Raw genomic sequence first — 14,915 nt, 5'->3', positions numbered from 1 at the left:
CCACACAGACCCACACACAACAGAGAAACACTTGTTTTTCTTACATAATTCTCCCATGGCAGCACCTCCCTCCATCCCAGGCTTTTAAGAACATCCTCAGTTTCAAAATTTGAAATTACTCAATCCAGGTAAGAGCACAGCTAAACGTAAAGGAGTTCATTAGCCACAACTCAGTCTTTCCTTCTTGGTCAGGGACTGGAAGACCCCACGTGACAAAGGTGAGGAAGAAGAGAAAGAACCTGAATCCCCGAACGACCAAGTCCAGGCCGAGTGGGAGACACCCTTCTACACCCTGTGGAGGAGAGCCCCACAGCAGACGCAGGAAGAGGGAGGGCTCTGGGAGCTGTTAAACTGCCCAGGGGTCTGGACGCAAGCAGGAGGGTGATGGTCCACGTGGGACCTGCACACGGCGGGGAGACGAAAAATGTCGGTGCTTCTCAAGCACTGACTCGGGCGACAGGGCCTTTCCTTCCAAATGACTGGGCCTGATTATTCGGGCAGCACCTTCTGGGAAGGGAGGAAGGACCATCCAATGGACATCAGAGCTCAAAGAAATCTCCTCTTGACCCAGTGGGCCAGAGAGGTTAGGTAAGTTGTCTAAGGTCATACAGCTAGGAAGTGGTGAAGGTTGGCTTGTCACTAGTTCCACAGGATTCCAAAGCCCATCTCTTGACCGCTATGCTAAAAACAGCTACCCAGGAGGAACATAAATACATTTAAGGACATGAAATTCAGGCTACTTGCTTGGTGTAAATCAGGCAAGAGAGCAGGAGTTTATGCAGCCAGGCAGGCTACGAACAGAAAATAGTTCAAGGCTGCCTGGGGCCAGATGTCAGCCCCTGAATAGTGAGGGGAGCACTTACCCCGAGGAGGTCAGCTTCTGCTCTCACCCTTACAAGCCAGAAAGACAAAAACATGGAGCCAGAGGGAAAAAGTACTTGTTTCTACATCTTTATGATTTTCTTAGCCGTCAAAGTTTCTAACTCGAAGCTCGGGGCTGGGGGAAGTTGCTGTGAAGCAGGCCCCCGGGTGAGCTATGCACCTGGGATGGTGTTAATGGCGCCCATCAGCTGCTCCACGTCCGAGAAGTCCAAGGTCTGGTCTTCAAAGTCAGGCTGCGCCGAGATCTCCACGTCTGTTTCTGTTTTCAGGAATTTTCCAAGTCTGTTGGTATAAAAAGGCACACTAGCAAGAATGGAGGGGCATTTTCCTCAGGGTCTAGCTATTGTGCTGGGCCACTAGCAATAAACGAAGAAGCCTCTTTGTGGAACTTTTATTTCTTTATTTTAACACGCTGCTGGCCGCCTTTGGCCATCTGCTTCGGTGACTGACCCAGGAGGTCACCAATGGGGATGGGCGGGATTGGCTTGTGCATTCAAAGGGAGAAGATGGGGTGGGATGTCAGAGAGCGCGGTGGGGGGTCATATGCCAATGAGTTCCAGATCCACAGCCTCTGACAGCACCCCTGGTGACCCAGAAGCTCCCGCCCCGATGCCACCCCAAGATGTACAGCCTCTCCGCAGCTTCCCCTCCACAAGGCCAAGTGCCCTCAAGTTGCTGACCCAGGACCGGGGCTCTGGGTCTTCTTGCACCTGCTTCCTGGCAGTCACAGCATTTGTAAGTGGCAGAGGCAGACTTTGAAACCAGATCTGTCTTTCGCCAAAACCCATGCACTTAACCCTCACATTATTAAGCTTCAGTGTCCATCTTGCTTTACAGACGTGGTCTCATTTAATTCTCACAAAACGATCCTTGTTTGTAGATAAGGAAGGTGGGTCCTTGACTGATTAGACTTGCCCAAGGTCATGGGGGTAGCAGGATTTGAACTCCTGTCTGACTCTGTAACGTGCATGCTCTCCGCAGTGCACAGTCTGGGTCCTGGCACAGCTGGGGGGCTCTGGGGACACTCTCTGGATCTTGGTTCCTCCTGGTGAAATAAGGGGCTTGTGGAGGAGATGTGACCATGAGTTTGCTGGCTGGGCGTCATCACAGGCTCCCTTCCAGCCCTGAGATTCAGTACTAGCAGGTCCTTGTGACCCTACACCGTCCTTCCAAAGCCAGTGCCATTTAACCTCAGAGGCAGACACAAGAGCTGAAACTGGGAGCATATAACCAAGTGGAACTGAGTCCATTTGGATATCTAGAGGTGAAAGAAAACACATGTCAGAACAAAAGTATTACCTGTCAGCCATAGCCACAGCATCCTAAAAAGGAGGAGAAAAGATTAAGTTGATTTTGGAAATAAATTTCTTTTTCAAACTATATAATAATATAAACATATTTAAAAGCTTGGAAATTAGGAAGAAGCAAAAATCACCCGTATTCCACACCCTAACACAACCCCCGTTACCACGCCTGTGTATTTTCTCCCATACACTGCTTGTTTCCATTCACATGATATAAGCACTTTCCATGTTACGTATGGTCCTTTGGACCATCAATTTGAAACTCTGAGAAGTGTTCATTGAGTGGGAACTCCATCGTTTACTTAACCTTCCCTCTATTTTTGGACATTCTGGTTCTTTCCAACTTTTTGCCATCATAAATAACAGCGAGAAGAACATCTTCATGTGTATCACTTTCTCCACATTCTGGGTTATGTCTCTGAGACACAGTGGTACCATGGGACCACTGGTTCGAAAGGTCTAAGCATTCAGGGCTCTAATGGTGCCTGCCAACTTGCCTTCCAGCCTCAGTCACAGGTCCCTCGACCCAAGCCGGGCAGGAAGGAGGCGCTCTTGGGCTTTGAGGGGTGACTATGGGCTTGGTCAGTGTGGCAGCCATATTTGGCAACCAGGAAGCTCTGCGGGCCAAAGGCTCCTCCCTCACATCCTGGACACCACAACTGCCCCGTATTCCTGTGGGACCCCACCTCTGACAGAGATTGAAATTCCCACAGCCCAGCTGCATGGGAACATGGAGTCTGATTTAACTGGATTTCAAGGAAATGAAGAAATGGATTTTTTTTTACAAGTCTGAATTTATGAAGTAAGATTTATAACTGCTGCATTCATAACTGGGAAATTGGAGGTACGTTTTTGGGGAGAATTTTCTCCCCAGCGCCCCAAGAAGCCATCAGGGGCTGGAAAGCTCTCAGCGAACTGTTTTTGCACAGTTCCAGGATGAGGGAACAGATCCGTAGGTAATCAGGACAGATGAACAAAGACTCTGGTGTTACCTGAGCGATGGTGGAGGGCAGGAGTCAGCTGTGAATGAGCCTGCTCAGCCACTTATGGCGAAGCTGTGCAGAAAGATGGGGTGACAACCTCACCCTTGTGAATATCCAGTGGAATCAGATGGCAGCTGACCATAAAGTCAGTTCCAAAACCTCCAGGTGAACAGGAGACAACCTAACCTACTCCAGCCATCACTGTCCCTCCCCTTCATTACTGACCTTTATGAAATCGACCTTCTCTTCATGACACATCTCCTCTATGGTTTCCATCAGTTCTTTACAGGTGTCCAGGTTTTCTCCACAGCTGACCAGTTGTCCATATAAGGCTTCTAACTTCTCTTTCTTCTTCTCCCCTAGAACTTGTATTTTTTCTTCATATTTCTGAGCCAGTGTTTCCAAGATCTCATTGTAATGTGACTCGAAGTTTTGTTCCTGTCTTCCAAAATTTTCCTGCAAGACAGTTCACTTCAGTCATCACTTCAGTGCATGTGGTGTGTCCACAGCTGAGTCATTTGGGGCATGAAAATGTATCTACATTGTGGCTATTTTAGTCCCTCCACGTTGTCTTATCATCTCTTGCCAGGGTGCTGTGGTGGACCCTGGGGGAGCTGGGACACAGGAGTCTCCAGCTAGAACCTCAAGGATAATCTTAGCAAAAAGCACTGCTTTCTCTCCTGGCAGCATTTTGCATCCTCCTCTCCCCACTTCACTTTAGCCACCTCCCATCACCATGACAACTGAGCAAGGAGATGAGTCAGCCTGCTACAGGAACCTCAGACCTTAACATGGAGACGTTTGCTCCAGGATATTCCCACCCATCTTTCCTTCCTGAGCTCTCAACATCACATGATACTCATCTCCACTCCCTGATGCTCAGATTATACAAACACCAGGAGCACACAGATCCTCACATCAACTAAGAGAAAGATGAAGGCGAGGGGGAATAAGGGTTGTGGCCAGATGGTGCTACCTAATAGATGAGAAAAGGCAAGAAGACAGAGGGAGGGTTGAGACCATACATAATCCTGGGGCACAATGGATGAGAAATATTAGAGCACATCGACTCCTGGTCCCCATTCCTTATATTGGAAGCCCAGGAGAGCTCTGCGGGTTCTGACTGATGTCATCCTCATCTGATAACAGGGACTTCCAAAGAAGAGGCTCTTATCAATCATTCAGGGGATACTTACTGAACACCTACTATGTGTGTAAGAATTTCTTAGAATGGCAGCAGAGAGGGAAAGCAGTAGATGACTCCCCTGTGTTGAGTGTAAAAGGAAGAGCTCAGAGTCCTCACTCAGGTGAAGACACTTTGACCTGAGAGTGAGCTGGTGGTGCAGAGTGCAGGGAGCTCTGTCCTGGCTGTTGCAGACTGACCCCTCCCACCACCAGCCTGTGCTTGGAAGGGGAAGGGCTTGTCCTTTCTCTGTGCCTTCCACAGGGCATGAGTGCAATAGCTCTCCTCACTTTTAAGATTGGAGCAAAGGAGGGCAAGCTTCACAGGAAAGGGGCCTGGAGCTTAGCTAATTCCTATGAGGTGCTCCTGTTGATACACTCTGAGGCTGCATTAATAGGAGTAGAGCATCCACACAAAGAGAGGGGAGACAGAAGGCCCCCTGGTCCTCGTCCTGGTCTACCTCATCTGAAGGGTTAGCCTGAGCACTAGCATTACAGTGATATACCATATACCTACTAGGCACACCCAGGGGACCATGACATGTTTGGTGGCAGGCACAGAGATGTACTAATCTTATGGAAAATATATAAGAGATGAGGAAAAGCACACTTATTAATGACAGGATAGGTGTCTCACAATGCCCTGTCAAGGCTGGCCCATGAAAGAGTCCTACCTTGTAGTAGGACTGGGGATATACAGACACAGAAGACACAGTCTCCCCACTGAGAGCTTATAGTTCTGTAGGGATTGCCTACAGGTAATTGGTGATGAGGCACATGCCCAAGGTGCCATGGGAGGGCAGGGGAAGGGGTGAGGGGAGAGGGGCAGTAGTGATGCTGCACGTTCTAAGAAAATAGATTCTCCAACTCATACCAGACACAGCTGCTGACCTAGGTGCTGATGGAAGCAACATGTGTCTGGTGGGGTTATCACATGTGCTCTTACCTCCACAGTGATGAAAACCTCTTCTAAGTGACTTGCAAAATTTTCCATCTCGATAATCTGCTTTTCCAATTTGTACATATTTTTGTGAATTTCATCCTATCAAACAGAGGATCAGAGAGTGACGTCAGCAACATGGCAGAGTGAGCTGTTCCCTTTGTCCCCCTTTTGAACTACAACTAAATGGACATTCATTCACCAATGGAGGAAGCCCACACAGCACAACAAGGTGCCTGAGAGACACACACAGCTATGCACCTGAGGGTGGATGGACTGGTCCTCCAGGAAGTGGTGAGGTAGGTGAGCACTCCCTGCCCTCCCCCAGCAGCCCTGTGCACACGTACCAATGCTTTCTACCCTGGCGTGAGTGCCCGAAAGTGGCAACATGTCCCTGGGTGACTGGAGGAAGAGGTGGTGGCAGCCCTTAGCATGCTCATGATCACTTTCCTGGTTGGGGGGAGCCCGCCATGCCCCTGCAGCCCCAAGGAGTGGCCCTAGGTCGGTCCCATAAGGAAGCCCCTCCCACCAAGCACAGCAGCTGGCAGAACCGCAAGCACAGGTGTGGCAGATCTACTTGCTGGGTAAGTACACTCCAGGCCCAGGCGAGTGCCCATAGTACCGCTGAGCCCCAGAAGTGGGAGCAAGCCCTAGAGTAACTGTAGGAAGAGGTGGCAGGAAGAGGTGGTGGCAGCCCTTATCTCACTTGTGATCACTTTCCCAACAGTGGGGGAGCCCATGGTGACCCTCGGCCCCATGAGCGGCTCTGGCTCAGTCCCTGAGAGGAAGCCCCACCCACCAAGCACAGTCCACATCAGCACCTGAATGCCCTCCAGGCCAGTGCAAGAGCCCATAGTACCCCCAAAACTTCCAGCAGACTGGGTGGGACCAGAAACTCTGCTCCTGCTTACCCCTAGTGGTAGCAGGTGGAATCTGCAAGCTGATATTACCAAAAATGCCCTGACAAAAGATTAGTTCATCAAACACCATGAGAAACTGCAGCAACAATTCAGACCAGAAGGAAAATGACAATTCTCCAGAAACCAACCCTGAAGGCACAGAAATTTACAATCTAATGACAGAGAATTCAAAATAGCTATCATAAAGAAACTCAATGAGTTACAAGAGAACACAGAAAGACAGTTCAATGAGCTCATGAATAAAATGAATCTCTTCACCAAAGAGATTGAAACCATAAAAAAAAGTCAAGCAAAAATTCTGGATATGAAAAACACAATTAATGAAACAAAAATTAATCTAGAATGCCAAAGAAACAGAGCTGATGTTACAGAGGAAAGAATTAGTTATTTAGAGGATAAAAATATAGAAACGCTACAGGGGGAGGAGGAGCAAGAAGTAAGATTTTTTTAAAATGAAGGAATTCTTTGAGAAATATCTGACACAATTAGGAAAAGCAACATAAGGATTATAGGTATTCAAGAGAGAGAAGAGAGGAAGAAAGGAGCAGAGAGCTTGTTCAAAGAAATAATAGTTGAGGACTTCCTCAACCTGGGGAAGGAACTGGATTTACAAATACATGAAGCTAACAGAACTCCTAATTACATCAATGCTAAAAGACCCTCTCCAAGGCATATCATAGTAAAACTGGCAAAAGTCAATGACAAAGAAAAAAATAAGAAGAAAATAACCTACAAAGGGAGAAATTAACAGCAACGCAATAACAGTAGGGGACTTCAATACTCTACTTATGTCAATGGACAGATCATCTGGACAAAAAGTTAACAAGTAAATAGTAGATTTAAACAAAACACTCGATCAGATGGACTTAATAGATACATAGAGAGGATTCCATCCAAAAAGAGCAGAATACACATTCTTCTCAAGCGCACATGGATCATTCTCAAAGATAGACAATATGTTGGGAAACAAGGCAAGCCTGATAAATTTAAGAAGGTTGAAGTCATCTCAAGCATCTTCTCCAACCATGACATTATGAAACTAGAAATCAACTACAAGAAAAAAAGATGGGAAAGTCAGAAATATGTGGAGACTAAACAACATGCTACTGAACAACCATTGGATCAATGAAGAAATCAAAGGAGAACTTTAAAAATACCTGGAGACAAACAAAAATGAAAATACAAAATATTAGCTCCTATGAGATGTGGCAAAAGCATTCATAAGAGGGAAATTCATAGCAATACAGGCCCACCTCAACAAAGAAAAATCTCAAATAAGTAATCTTAAACTGTGCCTAATAGAACTAGAAAACGAAGAATGAACAAAGCCCAAAGTCAGCAGAAGGAGGGAAACAATAAAAATCTGGGCAGAAATAAATGAAATAGAGACAAAAAACAGTAGAAAGGATTAATGAAACTAAGAGCTGGATCTTCGAGAAAATAAACTAAATTGACAAACCCTTAGGCAGACTCACTAAGAAAAAAAAGAGAGAAGGCTCAAATAAATAAAATTAGAAATGAAAGAGGAGAAATTACAACAGATACTGCCAAAATACAACTTTCTGCACTAAACCTGCAGAAAATGTATATGCCCCAAAACTGGATAACCTAGAAGAAATAGATAAATTCTTAGACTCATACAACCTCCCAGAACTGAATCAAGAAGAAATAGAGATTCTAAATAGACTAATTACAAGCAAAGACATCGAAACCGTAATCAAAAACCTCCCAAAAAACAAAAGTCTAGGACCAGATGGCTTCTCTGGATAATTCTACAAAACATTCAAAGAAGATTTAATACCTATCTGTCTCAAACTACTCCAAAAAATTGAAGAAGATGGAACACTTCCTAACTCATTGTATGAGGCCAACATCACTCTGATACCAAACCCAGACAAGGATAATCCAAAGAAGGAAAATTACAGGCCAATATCACTAATGAACATAGATGCAAAAATCCTCAACAAAATATTGGCAAACCAAATACTGCAATACATTAAAAGGATCATACCCCATGATCAAGTAGGATATATACCAGGGATGCAGGGATGGTTCAACATCCACAAATCAATCAATGTGATACACCACATTAACAAAATGAGGAATGAGAATCTCATGATTATTTCAATAGATGCAGAGAAAGCATTTGACAAGATCCAACACCCATTTATGATAAAAACTCTCCATAAAATGGGTATAGAAGGAAAGTACCTCAACATAATAAAGGCCATATATGAGAAACCCACAGCCAACATCATACTCAATGGGTAAAAACTGAAAGCCATCCCTCTGAGAAGAGGAACAAGACAAGGGTGCTAACTCTTGCCACTCTTATTCAACATAGTGCTGAAGGTTTTGGCCAGGGCAATTAGGTGAGAAAAAGAAATAAAAGGAGTCCAGATTGGAAAGGAAGAAGTGAAACTCTCACTGTTTGCAGATGACATGATTCTATCTATAGAAAACCCTAAAGAATCCAACAGAAAACTATTAGAAATAATCAACAACTACAGCAAAGTTGCACAGTACAAAATCAACGTACAAAAATCACTTGCATTTCTATACACTAAAAACAAATTAGGAGAAAGAGGACTCAAGAATACGATCCCATTTACAATTGCAGCAAGAATAAAATATCTATGAATAAACTTAACCAAAGAGGTGAAAGACCTAAACACTGAAAACTATAAGACATTATTGAAAGAAATTGAAGAAGACATAAAACAATGGAAAGATATTCCATGCTCATGGGGTGGAAGAATCAACATAGTGAAAATGTCCAAACTTCCTAAAGCAATCTACAGATTCAGTGCAATCCCAATCAGAATCCCAATGACATTCTTCATGGAAATAGAACAAAGAATCTTAAAATTTATATGGAACAACAAAAGATCTCGAATAGCCAAAGGAATCCTAAGGAAATAAAAACAAAGCTGGAGGCATCACAAGCCCTAACTTCAAAATATACTACACAGTTATAGTAATCAAAACAGCATGGTACTGGCACAAAAACAGACACACAGATCAATGGAACAGAATTGAAATCCCAGAAATAAAACCACATATCTAGGGGCAATTAATCTTCAACAAAGGAGCTGAAAACATACAATGGAGAAAGGAAAATCTCTTCAATAAATGATGTTGGGAAAACTGGACAGCCACATGCAAAAGAATGAAAGTAGACTATTATCTTGTACCATACACAAAAATTAACTCAAAATGGATTAAAGACTTATATGTAAGACCTGAAACTGTAAAACTCCTAGAAGAAAATATAGGCAGTACACTATTTGACATTGGTCTTAGTAGCATCTTTTCAAACACCATGTCTACTGAGGCAAGGGAAACAAAAGAAAAAGTTAACAAACGGGACTACATCAGACTAAAGAGCTTCTGCAAAGCAAAGGAAACCTTGAACAAAACGAAAAGACAACCTACCAACTGGGAGAAAATATTTGCAAATTATTTATCAGACAAGGGGTTGACCTCCAAAATATGTAAAGAACTCAAACAACTCAACAACAAAAAAACAAACAACCTGATCAAAAGATGGGCAGAAGATATGAAGAGACATTTTTCCAAAGAAGACATACAGATGGACAACAGACACATGAAAAGATATTCAACATCACTAATTATTAGGGAAAGGCAAATCAAAACTACAAGGAGATATTGCTTTCACCAGTCAAAATGGCTATAATTACCAAGACAAAAAGCAACAAATGTTGGAGAGGATGTGGAGAAAAGCAAACGGTCATACACTGCTGGTGGGAATGTAAACTGCTACACCCACTATGGAAAACAGTATGGAGATTTCTCAAAAAATTAAAAATAGCAATACCATACAATCCAGCTATCCCACTACTGAGTATTTATCCAGAGATCTTGAAATCAATGATCCAAAGAGATTTATGCACCCCTATGTTCTTTGGAGCATTATTCACAATAGCCAGCACGTGGAAGCAACCCAAGTGCGCTTCTACAGATGAATGGATAAAGAAGATGTATATATATACAGTAGAATACTACTCAGCCATAAAAAAAAGACAAAATCATCCCATTTGCAACAACATGGATGGACCTGGAGGGTATGATTTTAACCGAAATAAGCCAGACAGAGAAAGACAAATACTGCATGATTTCACTCATATGTGGAAGATAACAAACACAAGGATAAAGAGAACAGATTAGTGGTTACCAGAGGGGAAGGGGGTTGAGGGGTGGGCAAAAGGGGTAAAGGGGCACATATGCTTGGTAATGACAAAAATTAGACTACTGGTGGTGAGCATGATGAAGTCTATTCAGAAATTGATAAATAATAGTGTACACCCGAAATTACACAGTCATAAACCATTATGATCTCAATAAAATTACAGGAGAAAAAAATGAAAAACAGAGGCTCACAAGATGTTACTGTTACATCTTTTCCCTCTCCCTTTTGTAGAAGGCATTTTAGATTTATTTCCTGCCTGCATACTTGAGATAGAAATGCAACATCAAGAGAAAGAAGAACCAAGGAGACCTATTTACCTTGGCGCTCTCCAGGGCTTTATTGAGTGGGGTCACCTCATGTTCTTTGTGTTCATCAAAAACCTTCTCCAATGCTCTTATTGGAGTTTTGCAAGTGACACAGAAGACGTCGGCAGCTTCTTCCTCGTCCTCCTCCTCTGGGATGACGTAGCATTCATACTCCTCACTGGCACGGCCGTGTGTGTACCTATAGGCTTCTCGCAAGTCCTGGCACTGGCCTGCTGAGCCCCACCCTCCGAAGCCCAGGTCCTGGGTCTCAGCTGCCTCTGCACTAAGTCTCCAGTCTCTCTGCTCCCTGGCTGGTTCTCTCCTCGTCATCCCATAAGGAGGATATTCTGAAACCTCTATTCTGGGCGTGGTTTCATCAACAAACTCATCCCCCAGTTCATGATCATCTTCAAGTCCGTATAAATGGACAAGTTCGTCCACTTCCTCTTCGAGGTCTCTTTGAGTCTTACCTTTCACTGCCCCTCTTGGCTCACTGGTCATTTCAGCTTGGACGACTTCTCTTGTCATCCGAGTGTTTTCTTCTGGGAAGATTTGCAGTCTGTCTTCAGAGTCATACAGATCCATGTGATAAAAGTGGAAGTTATGGGGGGCAGTAGACCTGTGCAGCCCGGGTGTCTCCCCCGCTTCCTCCTCCATCATAGGTCTGGAAGACCTGGGCAGCACCTGTGCACAAGAAGGAGCCTTCCTGGGCAGTTAGTAGTGGATATCCCAGGCCTAGAAGACAAAAAGAGGAAGGAAACTCCGTTTCTGAGACAGTCATTGCAGGAGAAAGTCATTAGCTTGCGCTTTATCCATTCACAACTTTTTAAAAGTGAGAAGCTCACTTGTGGTTCTACTTTGAACTATCTGTAAAGAAAGATTTGCTTTCTACAGGAGGATGGACTTTCCAAGCTTAAAAGAGACAGAAGAAATTACAAAAGAAACACAAATAGATTTGACTAACAATCTACTCTTATACATGAAAAAAAACCCTCAAAAGGCAAAATAATGGGAAGTGTCTCCGGCAATTATTATTAAACAAATTGTATAAACTAATTTTAAAAATTAATATCTCAATAGATTACCTACTGTGCAAGGACAATTCACAAAATAATTACTTTTGTGTATAATATCACCTGTACGAAAACATTTAGAGAACGGTCCGTCCTTGAGAGTAACAGAGAACAAATAAATAAGATGTCATTTTGCCTTTCCAGTTAGCAAATACTTAAAAATAGAAAACTGATACCCAAGGCTGGGTGCGGGTGCAGTGAAGCGCGTACTCTCATGGGCTGCTGGTTGGAATGTAAACCGGCCCTGCCTCTTTGGAGAGCAAACTTGGCAACATGGATCAGGAGCCTTAAAGCTGTGCACACTCTTTAATCTAGCTTTCCCTGAGGAAAAATGTCAAATACAGGGGAAAAATTTTTTTCTATTTAAAAATATCCACCACAAAATTTTTTAGAATAGCAAAAAAGCATTGGAAAAGGCCTGCTGCTTAGGGGAATGGTTAAGTAATGTAGGATATTACACTCCATAGAATATAATGCTGCCTTTAAAATGGTTAGGGAGAGCTAATGATAACTTGGAAAAAGATTCACAATCTGATGTTAAATAAACAGAATACTCATTATATATAGACTATGATAACCACTATTTTAGTGGAAGTACATAAAATCTAGAGAAAAATAGTAATAGTAGTAGTAAATGCAATGTTAGTAGTAGCTACTACTTATTGCGCACTTGCTGTGTGCTATGCAGTTCATGTACATTGTCTTGTCCTCATATCAACCCTAAATGGTAGGTGCTGCTGTTATCTCCATCTTACAGAGGAGGAAACTGTGACTCAGAGAGAGTATCTTGTGCGAGGTCACATAGTTAGTAAGTCATTGAACTGGGGTTTGAACCTTAGTCTGGGTGGTGGCCACAAGGATGTGGTGGCAGATATGCAACTACAGCGAGCGTGACTGACCAGGGGTTTCAGCTGCAGTCTGAAGCTCATCAAGATATTTGCATAGAGGACATGCTTCCCATGGGCATCTCCCATCCAGTGACAGAGTGTAGCAAGGATACTAAGGCAGATCCGTTTCTGGTTGACACAAAACCACTCTGATGGCAAATTTTGGCTGGAGCCTTGCCAAACCTTTCTTAGAGGGCATGGCAGTCTCGGACGCTTCCTGCAAACCTCTCCTCCTTTCCTCCTTCTCTTGGGGTCAGACTTGAATCACGACAAGACAGCTCTCAGCCTTTCCTATCTTGCTCCCTATTTTATCTCACACAGGCGTTTCCCCTAATGAAATTCTTGCACATTTCATCCCGTCTGGTGCCTGCTTCTTGCAGGACTTAAGTTTAACACAAACTGTTAGACTTCAAAGCCCCTGCTTTCTTCCTAGCACACGACTGCCATTGTGTTATATTAATTATTTTTTTGTAATATTTTTACTGATACATAATTCACATACTGTACAATTCACCTGTTTAAAGTGTGTGATTCAATGGTTTCAGTATATTTGCATTTACGTGCAACAATCACCATAGTCAATTTTAGAACATTTTCACCATCTCAAAAGGAAACCCTGCACTCTCTAGCTATCACTGCCTACAGTCCTTCATTTAACCAGCGCTAAGCAACCACTGATCTACTTTCTGTCTCTATTGCTTTTTTGTGTGGACATTTCATGCAAATGAAATCAAATCAAATATGTGTTCTTTTGTGACTGGCTTCTTTCTTAGCATGATGTTTTCAAGGTTCAGCCATGTTGTAGCACGAGTCAGCACTTCATCCCTTTGTAGAGTGGGATAATAGTTCATAGTATTGATATGTCATATGTTGTTTATCTATTCATCAGTTGATTTGCATTGTTTCTCATTTCATTTGGGTTGTTTTCATCTTTTGGCTATTATAAAGAACGCTAGGTACTTATGAATAAATACCTAGGAGTGGGATTGCTAGGTCAAATGGTAACCCTATGTCTAACTTTCTGAGGAGCTGCCAAACTGTTTTCCAAGGTCGTTGCCCCATTGTATATTCCTACCAGAAGTGTATGAAGGCTCTGATTTCTCCACATCCTTGTCAACACTTGTTATCATCTGACTTTTTGATTATAGTAATACTAGTGGATGTGAAATAGTATCTCACTGTGGTTTTGATTTGCATTTTCTTTCTTTCTTTTTTTTTGAGGAAGATTAGCCCTGAGCTAACATCTGCTGCCAATCCTCCTCTTTTTGCTGAGGAAGACCAGCCCTGAGCTAACATCCGTGCCCATCTTCCTCTACTTTATACGTGGGAGGCCTGCCACAGCATGGCTTGCCAAGCAGTGCCATGTCCGCACCCGGGATCCGAACCCATGAACCCCGGGCTGCCGAAGCAGAATGTGTGCACTTAACCACTGCGCCACTGGGTCGGCCCCTGCATCTTCTTGATGAATAACGATGTCAGGTTTTTTTCATGTATTTATTGGCCATTTGTATATCTTTTTGGAGAAATGTCTATTCAAACATTTGCTCATTTTTAAATTGAGTTAATTGAAATTATCAGATAAATGATTTGCAAATATTTTCTTGCATTTTGTGGATTGTCTTTTCACATTCTTGATAGTTCTCTCTGAAGCATAAAAGTTTTTAATTTTGATAAAGTCTAATTTATCTATTTATTCTTTTGTTGCCTGTGCTTTTGGTATCATATCTAAAAATCTATTGCCAACCCTGAAGTTAAACCAAACTTGCCTTCCTAGAATGAATCCCACTTGGTCATAATGGATAATTTTTTAATATGTTATTGGATTCAGTTTGCTAGTATTTTGTTGAGGAATTTTTGCATTCATATTCCTAAGAGATATTGGCCTATAGTTTTCTTTTCTTGTGATGTCTTTGTCTGGTGTGGGTATCAGAGTAACACTGTCCTCATAGAATGAATTGGGAAGTGTCCCTTCTCTTCTATCTTTTGAAAGAGCTTATGAAAAATTGGTTAATTCTTTAAATGCTTGGTAGAACTCACCAGTGAAACCATCTGGTCCCGGGATTTTCTTTGTGGGTAGTTTTTTATTATTACTAATTCAATCTCTTTACTTATTATAGGCCTATTCAGATTATCTAATTCTTCCTGAGTCAGTTTTGGAAGTTTGTTTCTTTCTACGAATTTGTCCATTTCATTTAAGTTGTCTAATTTATTGGAATACAGTTGTTCATA

The 14,915-nt window shown here is 42.8% G+C and overlaps 1 protein-coding gene across 6 annotated transcripts in view; it reads right to left on the bottom strand.

Annotated features, from left to right (window-relative positions):
* The window catches only part of FSD2 (fibronectin type III and SPRY domain containing 2), a 48,306-nt gene that overhangs the window by 15,545 nt on the left and 17,846 nt on the right, over positions 1 to 14,915 (bottom strand). For all 6 annotated transcript variants that reach the window (XM_023627335.2, XM_001498217.7, XM_070230395.1 and 3 more), the window contains 5 exons: positions 10,739 to 11,461; positions 5,298 to 5,393; positions 3,395 to 3,625; positions 2,182 to 2,204; positions 1,043 to 1,164 (listed from right to left, as the gene is read on the bottom strand). In XM_023627335.2, coding sequence (XP_023483103.1) covers positions 1,043 to 1,164; positions 2,182 to 2,204; positions 3,395 to 3,625; positions 5,298 to 5,393; positions 10,739 to 11,386 — 1,120 coding nt within the window. In that variant the 5' untranslated portion in view covers positions 11,387 to 11,461. The remainder of the gene's footprint in view (positions 1 to 1,042; positions 1,165 to 2,181; positions 2,205 to 3,394; positions 3,626 to 5,297; positions 5,394 to 10,738; positions 11,462 to 14,915) is intronic.

The sequence above is a fragment of the Equus caballus genome, chromosome 1 (assembly GCF_041296265.1).
Source record: "Equus caballus isolate H_3958 breed thoroughbred chromosome 1, TB-T2T, whole genome shotgun sequence".
NCBI lineage: Eukaryota > Metazoa > Chordata > Mammalia > Perissodactyla > Equidae > Equus > Equus caballus.
This window is presented reverse-complemented; position numbering and strand designations above follow the sequence as displayed.